The following is a 17,685-nucleotide window of genomic DNA, read 5'->3' as shown; positions in this document are numbered from 1 at the left end:
GATTTTTTGAAGAAAGACTTGGCTGGATGTGGGTTAGGAGGCACCTCTCATTTTGTCACTGAAACCAGTCTCTGCTAATGTAGCAGTGGAAAGAACATTCCCCTAATCCTAGGTAGCCCTTCCTCCCTCCATTATAGGAAAGAGAAATGGGGGGACTAAGGCAGGGTCAGACAGCTAGACATAATGGATGTTTGACCTCTGCCTGTGGAACAAGTAGGAGAATTTACAGGGAAGGAAACTTTCCATTCTCCCTTTTGCTGTTTTAATGTTTTGTTGCTCCTTAGTTTTGTTTCTGTTATAATTTTCTATATAAAGAAGTCTAGAGCTGATTAGCTCTATATATTTCATATATGTACAATTAGATATTGTGGTATTTTCTAGGAAAATTCTGGAAGAGTTGTTTCTAGTCCAGAGGAACCTACTACACCTGGAGTAGTTAGGGCTGGAAAATGGAAAGTGCCTACATATAAGGATTACCTGGATCTGTTTAGAAGTTTACTGAGCTGTGACACAATGAGGGTAAAAACTCTAATGCTGTAATATTTAATGCAGAAAATGTCATGATCCAATTATTAAAGCTTTCCTTCTTGCCAGACCCATAACTGAATGTGTTTTCACCTCTCCATGTGCTTTTTTCTCACCAGCCTGCATCCCTCTCTGACATCTCAGTTGTATTCTGCTCTTCTGTAATCTTAGAACTTCCAGTCTTTGTTTCAAATGCACATTCTTCCAATTTTTCATTCCTATTTCAATAAGATGATACCAAAACAAAACAATTATTGCTCTTAACTGGAATTTCTGACTTTGTGTGTGTGTAAACTGGGAGTAATCTTTTGCATCCCTGGTTAAGTGTATTTTCATCATAGCTTCTCTATCTGAATCTGGTTATTTGACATTAATTTATACATATGGTTTCATCCTTTGCTTATTATCTTCTAGATTTTGTCATTTTTTTCCTGTTAAAGATGGTACTATTACTATCTTCTGTCTTTGATAACAAGACTTCTGTTAATAAAAATTAAATGGCAATATCCCTTTCTCTGTTATCACTATCTTCAAACTTTGGCCCTACCAACTATCTGAAAATCTACCTTATTTTCTCCCCTCCAATAAAGGACTCTGTGTTGGCAGATGAAACTTTTGTAATTGCAAATTCACCACTACAGTCGCTAAATCGCTTGTTGTATGATGAACTCATAAAGTCTATCCTAAAAATAATAGAGAAGTTGGATCTTACAGTTCAGAAAGATAATGTTAATGAAGAGAAGGTAAGACTTGGTTCTTGAAAGTAATTTTTAACAAATGATAATCTTGTACTACTTATTTTGTTTCCATGCAGTGTGGTCAGTTGGCATTTTTTATAAATGACAATGTCATTTGACAGTGTATTGCTTTCATTAAAACATATAGCCTGCTCTGTTCTAATGGCTAGGGCCTGTATAATTGCATGAAACCGCCATGGGTGGAGCCACCTTTGTGTGAACGGATTCAAAGAACCTGGGCCGCCAATGAAAAGGGCCATCGAAGCCCTCAGGGTGGGGTGGTGGTGGCAGCTGAGGCTCTAGAAGAGCCCCAAGCAAACTCCCCACGCCTGGGCTCTGGAGAGCCCCAGCGAGCTCTCCTCTGTCCATTTCAGGCAGCGTTTGCTGCCTGACAGCCTTTATTTCCCTTTCTCTTCCTCCAGCAAGGGAGAGAAAGGAAAATAGATGCTGTCAGGCAGCAAGCTCTGCCTAAAATGACAGGGGGAGAGCTCGCTCAGGCTCTCTGGAGCTTGAGGCCACACCTCCGTGTGCATGATGTCACATCCTCCCTCACTGGAGGGAGAGAAAGAGAAATAAAGTCTGTCAGGCAGCAAATGCTGCCTGAAAAGGACAGGGGAGAGCTCTCCTGGGGCTCTCCAGAGCTCAGGCGTGGGTAGGGGGAGATCACTCGGGGTCCCTCCGAGCCCGAGCCATGCCCCGTGTGCTGGCTCCGTGCCTGGAAACAGCAGCTGTGTATTCGTAAATAGCTGCTCTGACTGAAGAGCTCACAATCTGAATTACACAGGGCAACCAAACTACATAACAGCAACCATAATGGGTGGAGTGGGAGAAAGGGGATATAAATGAGTATTGTATTTTTATGTTGTGTTTTGAATTCCATTATTGTTAGCTGCCATGTCACCTGTGGTAAGAAAGGCAGGGTGTAAATATTTAAAAATAAATAATTAGGTGCTGAATTTATTTACTGACTGGAAGTAGAGAGATGAGTAGCTGTAACTTGTATAAGTACAAATCACTGCTGGGCAGAGGGATAGGTGAGCACGGCAGCTGCCTAGGGCGCAGTATGCATAGGGGTGCAGCAAGTGGCAATTTTAACTATTAAGTGTTATACATTATAAATATGTTTAATATCAGAAAATTCCTCCCTCCCTGGCATATATTTTGTGACGTTTCAATTAGCAATTGTTAAAATGAAGGCATGAGGACTTTCTGTGGAGAGTACCGCATGGATATTTGGCAACTTGCAGTGTGGGCGAGGGAGGGGTTACCTGAACCATTACAAAAGCCAAATGGACATAGCTATAGTGTGAATTCCATAGTAATTCACTAATTTTGCAGCCTGAAATGTATTTAAGGCACCTATACACATATACTGCTAACCGATGTATGTAGAACACAAATCCAACAAGATTAAAATAACCTTGTGTACCAAAACTGGCAATAAGTGACAGCGAATACGATTTTGAATTGCTTGTTTTCTGGAAGATTCTCAGTCTTTAGTTGTAGAAAAGTCACCACTAATGTCTTTCAGAATGCCTTCGTTGATTGAAACGGTTGTATTAAAAACAAAGAAGTGCAAGTTCACACACACACACACACACACACACACACAATTTGTAGAGTTGATATATGTAAAAGCCATCCAGTCTGACTTATTCACTGAGACACGGTAAAAAGAATCCAAAGATTGAAGCAAGTAATTCAGATTAAAACATGCCACAAACAGCAAGAGCCTGTAAACTGCACAATTTGAAAGGCATTTACAGGGCCAAAAAAAAAGCTAGTTTAGTTCTTTTCTACTAGGTTGTTGCCAAATAAAAGCTATAAGTGCTTTTGATACTCTTGCCACAGGATGGAGATAAAGTTGACATTGACCTCACAATTCCTACTTCGGATCCAGCTGCAAACCTTCAGCCAGTCAAGCCTAAAGACTTTACGGCCTTCATTAACCTTGTGGAATTTTGCAGGTATTGTATGTTCTGTGTATTTTAAGGAAACACAAAATGGGGTGTGAATTTCTCTATTGAATGCAATTCAGCTGTATTATGCTAATGTGGTCCCCTGCAGTGCCAGTCCAAGCAAGTCCCAGGCATACCTGGAGACTCCTTAGCGCATAGATTGTGCAGCACTTGCAAGTAGTGTTTGGAAGTGTAGCCTCCTGGCTTGAAGCAAGGCAACCTGGGCTTATAGTCTTTGCCACAAGTTTTTTGTGGCCTCTTCCCGAAGACATAACAGTGTTACAGGATTAAACTGTGACACTGTTTACACTGTAACTGTGTAACAGAAGACATAACAGTGTTGCACAGCTTGTGAGATATGTAGAAATATTTGAACGGGCTAGTAGTGTAGTGAGTGATGGAACTGTACAGTTGGGTTGTGGATTTTAGTTTAGGAGCTAGCATAGGAGGCGAGATTGTGGATGCAAGCGTGAATTGTCTCCTTTGCTAAGCATAGTCTGCCCTGCTTTTCATTTGAATGGGAGACTTACACTTAAGCGCTGTAAGATATTCTGTAATATCCCCACTGAGATGGGGCCACATGGGGAAGAGCACTTGCATGCAGAAGGTTCCAAGTTCCCTTCCTGGCATCTCCAGATAGGGTTGAGACACTCCTGCCTGTAACTTTGGAGAAGCCACTGCCAGTCTGTGTAGACAATACTGAGGCAGATGGGACCAATGATTTGACTTGGTAGAAGGCAATTTTCTATGTTTCCTATAAGGAAGGTACTCTGCAACCTTAAAATACAAAAGCTCAAAGTTGAAAGTTAATAAAGAAAGTGATAAGCACACAGTTGAAGAGATTGGAGGAAAGGGACAGAGATAATTGTACAAAAGATTACTTTTAAGCAGGGGTTTTATGTATTGATGGGAAGGGGAAGGTGCAGTAATCTTGGCAAGTTATTTTTATTGTTGTTTATTTTTACATTTGTTTTTGCCACTCTTCCTCTGAGGAACTCAGAGAGAACATTGTTGTTTTTATCCTTACAACAACCTTGTGAGGTAGGTTAGGCTGAGAGATACATGACTGGAAACTGAAGAACTGGGCATGGTGAAGTACGAAGCAGCTATATCGAGTCTTCTTATGCCCTTAGGCTTAAACCTCTTGTGGCTTTTACATCCAAATAAAATAAAATGCTTTAAAGCACTGATTTCTAAGAACAATAATTCATTTGTTTCATAAGTAATAGGTGTATATTATAAATTAACACTATAGACTTCTTTTATAGTTGGGCACTAGAACTGCACTTTGTATGTGTGTTAATTTCCTTTTCCATTTTATATCCATTATTGGATTTGGCACAAAATCTTGCACATATTTTCAGGTGTACCAAAACAATTACTTTAATCCTGAGGTTAATATGTTAATTGACTTCTCACACATGTTCAAACTTTGTATATAGTGACATCTGAAATGTGGTTAAGCATAGAATGAATTCAAAATAGCAATTTCCAAGTTGGAGAGGGGTCATCATTCAGTGGTAGAACACATGCTTTGCATGAAGAAGGTCCCAAATTCAGTTTCTATTCTCTTTCTGGTAGAACTAGGAAAAACTCCGTCTGAAATCTTGTGGGCCACTGCCAGTCAGCATAGGCAATGCAAAAATAGTGGGACCTAGTGGTCCAGCTCAATGTAAGGCTGTGCATATGTTTCTATATGTTCAGTTCTCACTATCTGCCCTGAAGTATCTATCTTCTTTCTGTATCTTCCTCTTAACCACTTCCTTAGTTTGTCAGTTCCATACAGGCCCATGCACTCCCAGACACTTTGGTTTTTCTTCACTCTTGCCTTTGTGTCATTTGTCAAGCTGATCGCTATATCTGGAAGCAGCTTCCCCTTTTTGGTATAAAGCTGCTTCCTTTTATTATTATTTAACTAATTGCCATAAATATTTATATATCACTCTTCAACCAAAGTTCTCAAAGCGGTTTACATAGGAAAATAAATAATACATAAATAAGATGGTCCCCTGTCCCCAAAGGGCTCACAATATAAAAAGGAAACATAAGGCAGATACCAGAAACAGCCACTGGGGGGATGCTGTGCTGGGGCTGGATTCTTATACTGCATTTTTATACTGTTTATGACCAGGTCTCAAGGTGGTTCACAACTAATTAAACATCTATAAACATTAAAATAAAAAAGATGAACAAATTTAAAATTTAAAATCAGGCTTTTTAAAAAAATCTTTTTTTCAAAATGTACTAATGGAAAGCCTTTTCCAAAACACAGCTTTCACTCCCCTCCCCTCCATGTTTCCTGGTATCAGTTAAATTTTCATTGCCTCTCCGTATTATGTAGTTATCAAACTTCCATGTCACTATTGCCCTGTGTGTTTTAATGAGGGCTTTGGTGCTGATGTGTTCTTGTAGGAATGGTGCAGAATGTGGTATGACCCTTCATACCACACATTCATATATATCCAGGTTTTTACAACTGCAATGATTTTTAAGCAGACATTTAAGGAGAAAAAGTGTTATGTACCCACACATGAGTGGGAAAACCTTTAGTGGGTTCCTTCTTCATCCTACTTTCCCTCCTTTCCTCTCCTCCATTCACCATTTCATACCTTGCTTCCCCCAGCCCCTTTCTCATGATCTCCTCATCTTTTCCACTGGTTTTCTCAATTCACACACATTGCACTAATTCTCTCTCCTGCCTGCATGCTTGCTTTTAAAAATCCCAGTTTATCTTCATCCCCCTTTTTGGTGAGTCAGCCAGTCATCAGCCCGCCCCTCACCCCGCCCCTTTCATTCTCATCTCTCCCCTCCTCTTCCTTTTTCATTTGATTACTCAGCACTGTTGCTTACTTTTGTTCATGTTCATGTATGGAAAGCATGGGCCTTCAGCTCACATGTAGGGGTGTGCGAGCTGGCTTGGTGGGTTTGGGGTTGGACCAGCCAAGGCCGGTCCGATTTAGAACCAGGCCCGATTCAAACTGAGCCAGCTCGGAGCTCTACTGGTAAAGGGGAATCAGGGGGGCTTCCCTAAGGATAGAACGGGTGGGAGGGGAGTAAATAACTACTCACTAGTGCTGGCTGCTGTGGGGGGGGGGTTCCCACCCCACCCCCGCCGGCCTCCCCCAGAGTAGACTGAGCTGGCAGTGGCCCTGTTTGGGCCTCTGCACATGCATGGGGGCCATTTTGTTTGACAATGCAAATTATGTGGTCACACAAATGTTCTCTGTGCATGCACAGAAGTCACAAAAATTGCTTCCATGTGTGCACAGAGGCCTGAACTGGGCTGCTGTGGCCTGGCTTACTCTGGGGGAGGCCAGCAGGGTGGGGGGAGCTGCTGCCCCTCTCCTGCGGCGACTGCTGGCACTGGTAAGTAGTTATTTACTCTCCTCCTGCCCACTCTACCCTTAGGAAAGTCCTCCTGCCTCTTTACTGGTAAAGGGGAATCTTCACTGGATTCCCCTTTACCAGTAGAGCTCCGAGCCGGTTGAACTGGCTTGGTTTGAACTTGAACTGGCTTACTTATAAAACAGAGCTGGGCCAGGTCAGCTCAGTTTCGAGCCGAACCAGCAAAACTGGTTTTGTGCACATCCCTACGCACATGCTCTTCCACCCTTTTGTGACATAGCACCAAAGTTTTGTGGAGCAAGTTTTCAACTTATGTTTGTGTGTTAGAAGTCACGATCTGTTGTGTCCAGACCAATAAATCTCAGCTCTTTCCAACCATGATTAAACCATAGTTTTGTGTGATGCCTGAACAGGGCCAGTGTCACTTCTGTGTACCTGCCTCACCATTGGCACAAATTGAAATTTAAATAGAATTTTAAATAGCAGAAACAGCAACTGAAAATCCTGAGATACTTTGAATTCTGTTCTTTCCCACCCTGGCTGTATGTATCTCATTGTTGAAATTTATCTACACAGCTGTAAAGGTAAAGTGTGCCGTCAAGTCGATTTCGACTACTGGTGCCCACAGAGCCCTGTGATTTTTCTTTGGTAGAATACAGGAAGGGTTTACCATTGCCATCTCCTGTGCAGTATGAGATGATGCCTTTCAGCATCTTCCTATATCGCTGCTGCCAGATATAGGTGTTTTCCATAGTCTGGGAAACATACCAGTGGGGTTTCGAACCAACAACCAGCTGCTTGTTAGTCAAGCATTCCCCTGCTGTGCCACTTAAAGTGTAGTCTTGATAATTTATAAGCTTTCATCAGAGGTAGTGACTTCAACTGAACATTGGTTTTTAGGTCACTTGACATGGTTGGCACTTTCAATATAGTATAACGGTTCCCTTTGTTCATATTTATTTATTAATAAATTTGTTATTTATCTTCACAGAGAGATCCTCCCAGAAAAGCATGTTGAATATTTTGAACCATGGATATATACATATGGTTATGAACTGATTATACAGTCTACGCGGTTACCTTTTATTAGTGGATTCTACAAGCTGCTTTCTATTGCCATGAATATTGCCAAGAAAACAAAATATTTTAAGGTGAGAAATTGAGTTGTAGAGAGAATAGTGTCTTATAATGTGCTCAAGTTATTTTTAGCCTACTTTCCAGTAGGCTTATGAGATCACCTGGCATTCTGTGTGTGTGTCCATGTGTCCTCCCCCCCCCATCAACTTACAACGCCTGGGCCAGTATCAGTCAAATCAGGTACAGTTGTAGGGACATCTCAACAGCATAGTTTGTGATAATATCACCCACCCCATCCAAGATGGCAGACACATAAACTTTTGAGGCACAAGTGGGCTAACTTGTGAACCGCTTAACCGATTTGAACCAAAATTGGCACAGTTGTAGTGAGTGATACATAGGGACACCTCAGTGGCATAGTTGGTGATGTCATCCACACCAAACCAAGATGATAGTCATGTGAATGTCTTATTTATTTATTTAACACATTTTTATACCGCCCAAAACGCAGGTTCTCTGGGCAGTTTACAACAAAACTATAAAAACAACCAATAAAAAGATTAAAACATTTCAACAGTTAAAATTTAACACCTTAAAACTATTAAAACGCAATTAAAACAATATCTGATTAAAAGCCTGGGTGAACAAATGCATCTTGACTGCCTTTTAAAAAGTTGTAAGAGATGGGGAGGCTCTTATTTCAGCAGGAAGTGTGTTCCAAAGCCTCAGGGTAGCAATGGAGAAGGCCCGTCCCTGAATAGCCACCAGACGAGCCAGTGGCAACTGCAGATGAATCTCACCAGGTGATCTCAATGGGTGGTGTGGTTCATAGCAAAGAAGACATTCTCTTAAATACCCAGGGCCCAAGCCGTTTAGGGCTTTATAGGTTATAACCAAAACCTTGTAGTTCGCCCGGAAACTTATCAGACTGCCAGTGTAGATCTTTTAAGATAGGAGTGATATGATCTCTCCGAGATGACCCAGAGACCAACCTAGCTGCCAGCTATGTACAAAGGCAGCCCCACATAGAGTGCATTGCAGTAATCCAGCCTAGAGGTTACCAGCATATGTACTACTCTTCTGAAGTCATTTATCTCAAGAAACAGTCGCAGCTGGCATATCAGCCAAAGCTGATAAAAGGCACCTCTGGCCACTGCCTCAACCTGGGACACCAGGGAGAGTTTTATGTCCAGAAGGCACTCCCAGACTGCATACCTGTTCCTTCTGGGGAAGTGTGACCCCATCCAGAACTGGCAGACCAAAATCATCTCCCAAGTTCTGACCCTGCACAATAAGTGCCTCCATCTTATCTGGATTCAGCCTCAGCCTGTTACCTCTCATCTAGCCCATCACTGTCTCTAGGCAGGCATTTAGGGAGGTTATGCCTTCTCCTGATGATGTTGACATGGAGAAAAAGATGTAGGTGTCATCAGCATATTGATAACACCCTGCACCAAATCTCCTGATGATCTCTCCCAGTGGTTTCATGCAGATGTTAAACATCAAAGACAGTATGGAGCCCTGAGGGACACCATACCGAATTTCAGTTTTTGAAGAACAACAGTCCCTGAGGGACACCATCTGGAATCTGCCTGAGAGGTAGGAGTGGAACCACTGCAAAGCAGTGCCTCCCACCCCCAACCCTCTGACTCTCCAGAAGGATACTATGGTCAGTATTATTGAAAGCTGCCGAGAGGTCCAAAAGGACCAACAGAATCACATTTCCTCTGTCAATTTGCAATTGGAGATCATCCATCAGGCCGACCAAGGCAGTCTCCACCCCGTAGCCCACCCGAAAGGGCAGCAGTCCTTTATAAGCACCTACAAACCTTACAACAGGCGGTAGCAGCAGTAATATCGGCTGGGGAGGCCAGGCTGTTATCCTTAGTACAACTTCTAGGCCTCATGGTGGGAGCCCCTTGGACTCTGTGCTGTGGGCCAGGTAATATCTGAGAACACTTCAGTGGTTCCTGCTTCCTTTTCAGAATCCCATTGTACATAAGGTCAAAATAATAGTGTCAGTATCTCACCATGTTCTACAGTCACTACAGTGATGGATAACAGATTACAGCCCGCAGTGGGGAAAACAGTTCCTCGACCCACTCCAGGTCATCGTAGCAATGGATGCCAAAAAGATGGAGTGGTGGGTACACTGCCAGTGCAGGTCAGCCCAGGGACAGTGGTCCACAGCAGACTTCATACACAGCATCAACTGGTTAGAGCTGTGGGAAATCCATCTGGCCTTATTGTCATTCCAGGACATAATTCGTCACAAACGTGTGTTGATCAGGACCAACAACACAACAGCAAAGGCCCACATAAACAGACAGGGCAGAACCAGATCAAGATCACTACAGACAGGCAGCAATGATCACGTCTTAGGCAGAGAGCCACCTGGCTTGAATTATGACTCACCATGTCCATGGAGATTTCAACTCAATTGCAGACTGACTGAACCGAGAATAGCTCCTACCAGGGGAGTGGGTACTCAACCTGAGGATCTTCCAGAGAATCACGGAATGCTTTGGGATGCCACAAGCTGACCTATTTGCATCGGCTCTCGACACTCAGCTGCCCAGGTTCTTCATATGCTTTCCGTGCACACAAGCAGAGGCAGTGGGCACCTCATCAACACATTGGCGATTGGGTCTCCTATGTGCAACCCCCTCCCCGACACCTCACACTCTTCCTCCGCAGAGTTGGATTGCTCAAGGCCCAGGTCATACTTCTAGCTCCATACTGGCCCAGGAGACCGTGGTTTGTGGAACTGTTTCACATGGCCACAGAGAAATCATGGTTTCTATCCAATATCAGCGGACCTGCTACATCAGGAGCCAGTAGATCCAGGCTGGTTACAGCTAGCCGCCTGGAGACTGAGCGGGGAATATTGAGACAGCATGGCTATAATAAGTGTGGTGTCTCCTATGTTGGCTTCCGTAAGGGATTCTACAAAGCAAATTTATCAATATACGTGGAGAGCCTTTCTTCATTGGTCGGCCAGGCACTTGATCCCTCGTGGCACAGCAACTATTAAACACCTTTTGGCCTTTCTTCAGGAGGGCTTGGATAAGGGCCTCAAGGCGAACACGCTAAAGTGTCAGACGGCATCTCTAGCGGGGCTCATCTCAGGGCTCACTAGAGGGATGGTACAGAACTATCCCCACCTCAAAAATTTCCTGAGGGTGGCAACCCTTCTCTCACCTTTGGTAGTTCATTGGTTTCCATCTTGGAACTTACACACTGTTCTGAGAGCACTGCAGGTTTCACCATTTGAACCCATACATTCCATCCCTCTGAGTCTTATTTAAAATGGCCTTCTTGATAGTAGTGACTTCTGCACAAAAAATCTCAGAACCGCAAGCCTTGTCCGCCCACAAGAATCTGTGCATCTTTTCAGCTGACTCTGTACTCCTCATACCGGACCCATTTTTCCATCCCAAGGTGACAACATCATTCCACCACTCATAGGATGTTATTTTACCATCTTTTTGTCCCAGACCGGTTCACCCATCAGAAAGGGCATGGCACAAACTGGATGTTCGGAGATGCCTCAAGATGTACTTGAAACGCACAGAGGTATTCAGGAATACAGAAGCTCTGTTAGTTTTCTACCGGCTTCCATGGGCAGTCAAGTCTCAGCACCAACTGTTGCCGGGTGGATCCATGCTTGTATCTTGTTAGAATATGAATTCCAGCATCTACACCCTCCTTAACACATCCTGGCACACTCCATGAGGGCAGCGGCCACATCTGCTTCCTTTTCCACAAATGCTCCAGTTCAGAAGATCTGCAGAGTAGCTACGTGGAAGGTGCCATTGACCTTCACAAATCAGTATAAAATTGATTCTCATGCTTCTTCTCGGGTAGCATTTGGTCACAGGATGCTTCAACAGATCCTTCCTCCAGAGTAGGCAAGGGTGCTTCCTCCCAGACAGTGTTATGGCCACAACTCTGGTATGTCCCACTCAGAGATATCCCCGGATTCAGGCAGCAGAGAAAGGAGCATTGTTCACTTACCGTGAAGGTTTCTTCTTACTGTTGGAGCCAAGGACATCCCAACCCTTCCAGGCGGTGTCCTGGCCTACTTTGTGGGAAATGTGAGCGTACTGGGATCTGCACAGGCTTACACCATAGTTTGGGTTGGTGTTTTTCTCCATACGCCTGTTTTTTTTGCTTTATTCTATGGATTTTTTCCTTATTACTACCAGTAATGTACATACTTGTTCTACTCTGTCCTAGCAGGGTAGGGGCTGAGATCTTCTCGCATTCGGCCTAAAAGAACTGGGTGGGGTTATCCTGCCCGGGCTCTTGTAACAATAGCTTGTAACAATTTTTAATTAGTCCTGCCTGGGAGCACGTGGGAAGGCTAACCCACTCAGAGATGTCCTTGGCTCCAGCAGCAAGAAGAAGCCTTCACGGTAAGGGAACCAGTGCTCCTATTTGCTGGAGAGTATGCTATGGGCAGACCATAGGGGGAAAGGTCTATGACTCAAAGGTAGAGCATAAGCTTTGCAATGCAGAAGGTCCTGAGTTCAATCCCTGACATCTCCAGATAGGTCTGGGAAAGATTTCTGCCTGAAATCCAAGAGATCCAATGTCAGTCAGACTAAACCATAAGGAGTTAGATGGATCAGTAGTCTGGCTTAGTAAGACAGTTTCATAGCTACATGTGGAACCTGCTTTTCCAATAGTTTTTCAATTATGCCCTTCTAATCCCGCAGAATTAAGCATCAAACTGTGATTGCTGTTGGATTGTGTCTTCCTTCTTCCCTCAGGCGTGCATTCCCCCTATACTGCCATTCTGGTCTTAATTGTGATTCATCGTTATGCCTGCAACAACATTACCATGATCAGTGCTAATCAGAATTCACTCCTAACCATGGTTTGAAATTGGTTCCAAATCCTGGCTTTGAAGTGAACCATGATTAGTGTTGCAGACACAATGGCTAACTGTGGTTAAGACTGGGGGAGGGTGTGTGCCATTGTGTGGCCCACACACAAACTCATAATCATTTTTACAAACCTGTATGTCAGACAACAAATGACATTAATATAATTTTTAACACGAGCCTGTGGGTCATACAAACTTTTTGAGCCACCCAGAGAACAATTGTTATGTGATGGCTATATAAATAAAGTTGTTTGGTGGTGGTATTTCAAATATGCCTTGTTGGATGCATATTGTCATTGAACAGTAGTCCATTATCCAGTAGCTTATTTTCAAACATTGGAGTACTTTTTTTTTTTTTGGAAGTCTTACAAAATCTGTACAGTTCTGTATATTCTTCTGTTTGCCAGGGTGTTGGTCCAAAGAGTAAAGAAAAATGCCCTGAAAATTCAGAGAAGAGCTCCTGTTTTGCATTGTTTGCAAAATTTGGAAAAGAGGTGACCAATTTTCTTTTCTTTTAAGCATGTGTTGAAAGAGTCATTTGAATTGTGGTCAAATTGTAACTATGTGGCTTTCACAGTCAGTATCCAAGCATGTCTCATATGCTTTGTGCAGTGCTATCTCATTATTTAACCGCATGTGTATACTCACTCTCTCGTCCTCTTTTTAGAGTAGTCTGTATAAGATTACTTCCCAGTTAAATATTTTTAATTTAGTATTGTCAGGACTGAAATATAATTAATCAAACTGCTTTTCCTCATAAACCAATCTAGTTTACTAGTAGAACATACTTTGAAGAAAGTGAGTTTAGGATTGCAGCCTTAATCTATTCCATTTAAAAATATTTCTGTACTTTATTGGCTTATCCATCTTAAAACTGTCTGTTCTAAGGTGCTTTTAACTTCAGGTAACTGATACAGAATTTATGTTAAGACTTGTGATTTCTCACTTTAGGTAACAGCAAAAATGAAGCAGTACAAAGATGAGCTATTAGCATCCTGTCTGACGTTTGTGCTCTCCTTGCCACATGTTATTGTTATGCTGGACATCAAGGCATACATTCCTGCTTTGCAGGTGGGTCAGTGTGGTGAATTGGCAACACAGCTATTTCTGCCCTGTTGAGTATTTTTAAACCTTCTCTGCATTGCAGTTATACATGATACATGTTTTGTTTTAGTGAGCCTTAATGCATTATCCTCATGCCAAGGTATGAAGTAGTGGGGAAACCCAAAGTTTGAAGGGCATGCTTATATGGCTGCTTTGCAATCTATTTGTAGCTTTATAGTGAATATTTGTTTCTGTATGTGCTGACCACTGTACTTAAGTTGATTTTTTAGGCTTCTCTCTGGCAACTCAGAGGTTGTGAAATTCATTCTTCAGGAGGTTTTCTTTTCCCATTCTTTATTAGTTTTCAGGTGTCAGCTAAATAAGCAGTAATTAGGGGAAAAATCAGTTTCTTTTCAGAGGTGGTTTTATCCCAAATATTTTGATTTACTGCTGGAGTTGCAGTTGTTTTTTTCTGTTTTATTTTGAATTATTTATTGATTTGGCTGATATATTAATATGTGAGCCACTTTCTAGACCAATTTTGGATCAAAAGACATGACATGAAATGTTTAAACCTGTATCTAATTCCAGGAGCAGGTGCACTAAAATGGTAATGTAATAGATATTTGATAATACAGACTGATAGGATACTTCTCACAGCCAAAGAGAAAAACATAATGTAAAGAGGACTTGGATTTGTAGAACCACCAAACATCTAAAAACTTTCTTTATGCTTACTATATAGAATGCTTTTAAGCTGGGACTTAGCCACACCCCAATGGCTTTTGTGGCATTGGATGCACTGGAGGATTGGTCAGTCCACATTCCCAAATATGTCATGCAGCCTTACTACAAGGACATCTTGCCCTACCTTGATGGTTATTTAAAAACTTCTACATCAACAGGTATATAATAAAAACTGAATATATAAAAATAGATGGAGGAAATTAACATTACTCAGATATTGTCTAAAAACACTGATGTTGGACCATATTGCAGGAGTGTAATAGTGTATTCTATTGTCGTGTGTTCCCCCCACTTCCATATCTGAAAGATTTCAATTCTTGCTGTGAATGGAAAACAAATCAGTAACTACTACTACAATACATGTGTTTTGTATTGTAAGGGGTTCACAAATTCACCTTGGCACAGTAGTTGACAGTTGCCACAAATCATTTCTCTACCCTAGGTTCCCTGTATGCACCAAAGAACTTGGGGATGGGGGTGTTTTTAAAGTCTTGCTGAGCTTTGAGTCAAGCGGAAGCAGCATGAGTCTTTTGTACTGTTTCTGCTTGATCCAAAGCTCAGCATGAGAGGTAGAGCAGACAATTCACTATGTTGTACTGTGCGGGCTTTCTGTCACTCTGTTGGATCAGGCAGTGTTTTGTCTGTGTTTTGCCTCTCAGTATTCTATAGGTTAGAATTGTTATACTGTGTTGTCACTTAGTTGATTTTTCCCTTTTGAATGTGAAATACATCATTAATCTGTCCAGAAGCTCTTGTCACTGGAAGAGGTGGCGTACATAATCTGAGTTATCAACTAAGATCCATTATTTCTTTCTCTCTGCATTCAAAACCAGTTTCTTGGAAAAACACAAAAGGACTTCTGATCATCTTGTTATTTGCATGAAAAGTTTTACAATTAATCTACTTTCACAGATACAATAAAATAGTAATTATGGTGTTTCTTGTAAATTAGACGAATCCCAAAATAACTGGGAAGTGAAGAAACTTTCTCGGGCAATTCAGAAGGGATCTAACAAAGTAGTGATACAGCGTCTGAAGAAAGCAAGGAGTCTTGGACTGGTAAAGTTTCCTTTTCCCCTCTAAATGGTTACCTTCACAATTGGGAGACCAAAGGATTTATTTTCCCATAGCTATAGGGGTATGGGTTACAAATGTCCCTGGGGTCTGCCAGCTAAGTGACAGCCTGCTCTTCACTCTCTCCCTCCTGCTTCTCCAACAAAGGTGGTGGGGGGTTGTAGGGGCTTAGCTTCGCCTTTTGCCCCAGGGCCCACTCCAACCTTGCTATGCCGCAGCCCCAACTTAGTTGATATGTCTGTCACATAATTTGGGCCTGTGTGCTCGATTTTTCAAATATAACTAGCAGCTGCATGGAGCTTGATCTAGATGGGACCGTCAGCATGGGAGCCTTTACCTCAACCCCCACGTGTTCCCAGTCCATATCAACCACCCTGCAATACGTTTAGCAAGGATAAAAGCTCCTATTGTTGGCACTTCTATTTGAAACAAGTAGTTCTAAGTAGAATGAATGAAGCCTACTTTTCACTTCTTTTAACATGGCAACTTTTGTCAAGGACCCCCTCCCCTCCCATGTGCTGTGAACTTAGTTTGTATCTGACTATTAGCACTTGGATACCAATGTTGCTTTTACTTTAAGTAATACAATCTGAAAAATTCTACTGTGGATGTTGTTTGAGCATGATAGGTGGTACCTTCTATTCAGAAAACTGGCTTATTACAAGAAGCCAGCTGTCTTACTTGTAAATAGTCTAATAATAAATATATGTCCTATGTAGTTCAGTGGGATTTCCTTACTAGTCAGTATGTTTAGGATTACACCTTGTCTAGCTTCTGCAAGAGTTTTCTTGAATTACAGATGGACCTTGCTATACGTGGTTCCTCTAATGATGGTTTCACGTATCAGGTAACAATTGTATACCAATCGTTACCTGACTTCATTATCCACAGTTACCAAAGGATCAAAACCCAGTTTCGGGACAGCCGGAAATGTCCTCTGAGGTCATTTCTAGCTGTCATTTTGTGGCTCATTTAAACTAAAAACAGCATTTCCCCCTGCAATTTTTCCTGTAAAATCTGGGACTTGCGGGACAGCCGGGAATTATTTTCAAGGCTCCAGGAACCTAACTCCCCCTGCCCCCATCACATTGATTTAATGCCTCAGTATCCATGGTTTCAGTATCCATAATAGTAGCAGAGAACGGAACCCCTGCAGATACTGAGGTCCACTTGTATTAGAATCTGATTAGTATTCTGTTGTGCCAAAAAAGAAATGAAATGTAGCATCTTAATATAGACTCCTATTTTTGAAAGTTTTTGTTATGAAATATTGGAATCTTGCAGAATTCTGATTGGGAACTCTGCTCCCCACCCCGCTTTAAAAGATTGCACACACAATGCCTTTTGATCAAAGATGACTTCAGACACATTCCTTCTTTTATACATTTTAAGTTTCTTTTAAGTTTCTTTTGCAATGATTTATTTAGGAGGAGGATCTTTCATTGGAAGCTGTAAGAACTAGGGTAGTACGCCTTCTTGGATCTCTGGGAGGACAGATCAATAGGAATTTAGTTACAGGTGAGTATTCAAAAATCTGTATTGAAATGTTAAATTAGGGTGGGGTCAAAAAGTCTGTTTATGTCAACTAGGCTAGTGCTTTGAGACATGTCAGTTTCTATGCCCTATAGTGCACAAGAGAGAAATGCGGCCAGCAGCACAGCTGGAAGCTTTATACCTAGTACAAATAATGGTGAACATTATGGTAGCCATGTAATGTAAGACCAGTTCTGTCTGAATGTGTGGAGTGACTTTAGAAATTATTGCCATGGATGTGTATGTATGAAAATGTTTGTTGGTTCATGCCATCTAAACACTTTGATCAAAGACAGGCCCATGAGCAGGATGCTGTATTTTTCATTGATGCTGTATTTTTCAATTCACAAGATTTTTTTTGAACAAGTTGCATCGATTATGTGTTCCTGGAAATGATGTATGTATATCTGTGCAACTGTTTCTCAGAGCTATTCCATGGATACTAAATGTTAAGTTGGAATTGACTCTGCAAGAGCCTTAAGTCTATAAAAGTTGAGTTCTTTCCAAATAAATGTGGCCTGTGGCTTTAGGCATTTAGCTGAGTAATAAAGGCTGCAATCCTTAGCCTGTTAATGTAAAAATATGTTTTGTTGAAAATGAAGCTTCCAAGTGAACATAGTTAGTATCAGGCTGCTATTGCTGGTTCATTGCACATTCTGCACACTGATCTCAGTGGCCTTCTAAGTCAGTTTCTTAGGATTTCAGCCTGATAAGGTGTGACCTTATTTATGCTTCTCTAAGAGTACTTTTAGTT

The 17,685-nt window shown here is 41.9% G+C and overlaps 1 protein-coding gene across 7 annotated transcripts in view; it reads left to right on the top strand.

Annotated features, from left to right (window-relative positions):
* The window catches only part of PRKDC (protein kinase, DNA-activated, catalytic subunit), a 208,749-nt gene that overhangs the window by 28,069 nt on the left and 162,995 nt on the right, over positions 1-17,685 (top strand). For 6 of the 7 annotated variants that reach the window (XM_053249047.1, XM_053249046.1, XM_053249045.1 and 3 more), the window contains exons 15-23: positions 382-519; positions 1,116-1,268; positions 3,114-3,229; positions 7,557-7,716; positions 12,941-13,027; positions 13,485-13,604; positions 14,323-14,482; positions 15,277-15,383; positions 16,826-16,916. In XM_053249047.1, coding sequence (XP_053105022.1) covers positions 382-519; positions 1,116-1,268; positions 3,114-3,229; positions 7,557-7,716; positions 12,941-13,027; positions 13,485-13,604; positions 14,323-14,482; positions 15,277-15,383; positions 16,826-16,916 — 1,132 coding nt within the window. Of the gene's footprint in view, positions 1-381; positions 520-1,115; positions 1,269-3,113; positions 3,230-7,556; positions 7,717-11,182; positions 11,219-12,940; positions 13,028-13,484; positions 13,605-14,322; positions 14,483-15,276; positions 15,384-16,825; positions 16,917-17,685 lie in introns of those variants that run through there. The other variant, XM_053249051.1, reaches the window with a different exon arrangement.

The sequence above is a fragment of the Hemicordylus capensis genome, chromosome 4 (genome assembly GCF_027244095.1).
Source record: "Hemicordylus capensis ecotype Gifberg chromosome 4, rHemCap1.1.pri, whole genome shotgun sequence".
NCBI classification, from domain to species: Eukaryota; Metazoa; Chordata; class Lepidosauria; order Squamata; family Cordylidae; genus Hemicordylus; species Hemicordylus capensis.
This window is presented reverse-complemented; position numbering and strand designations above follow the sequence as displayed.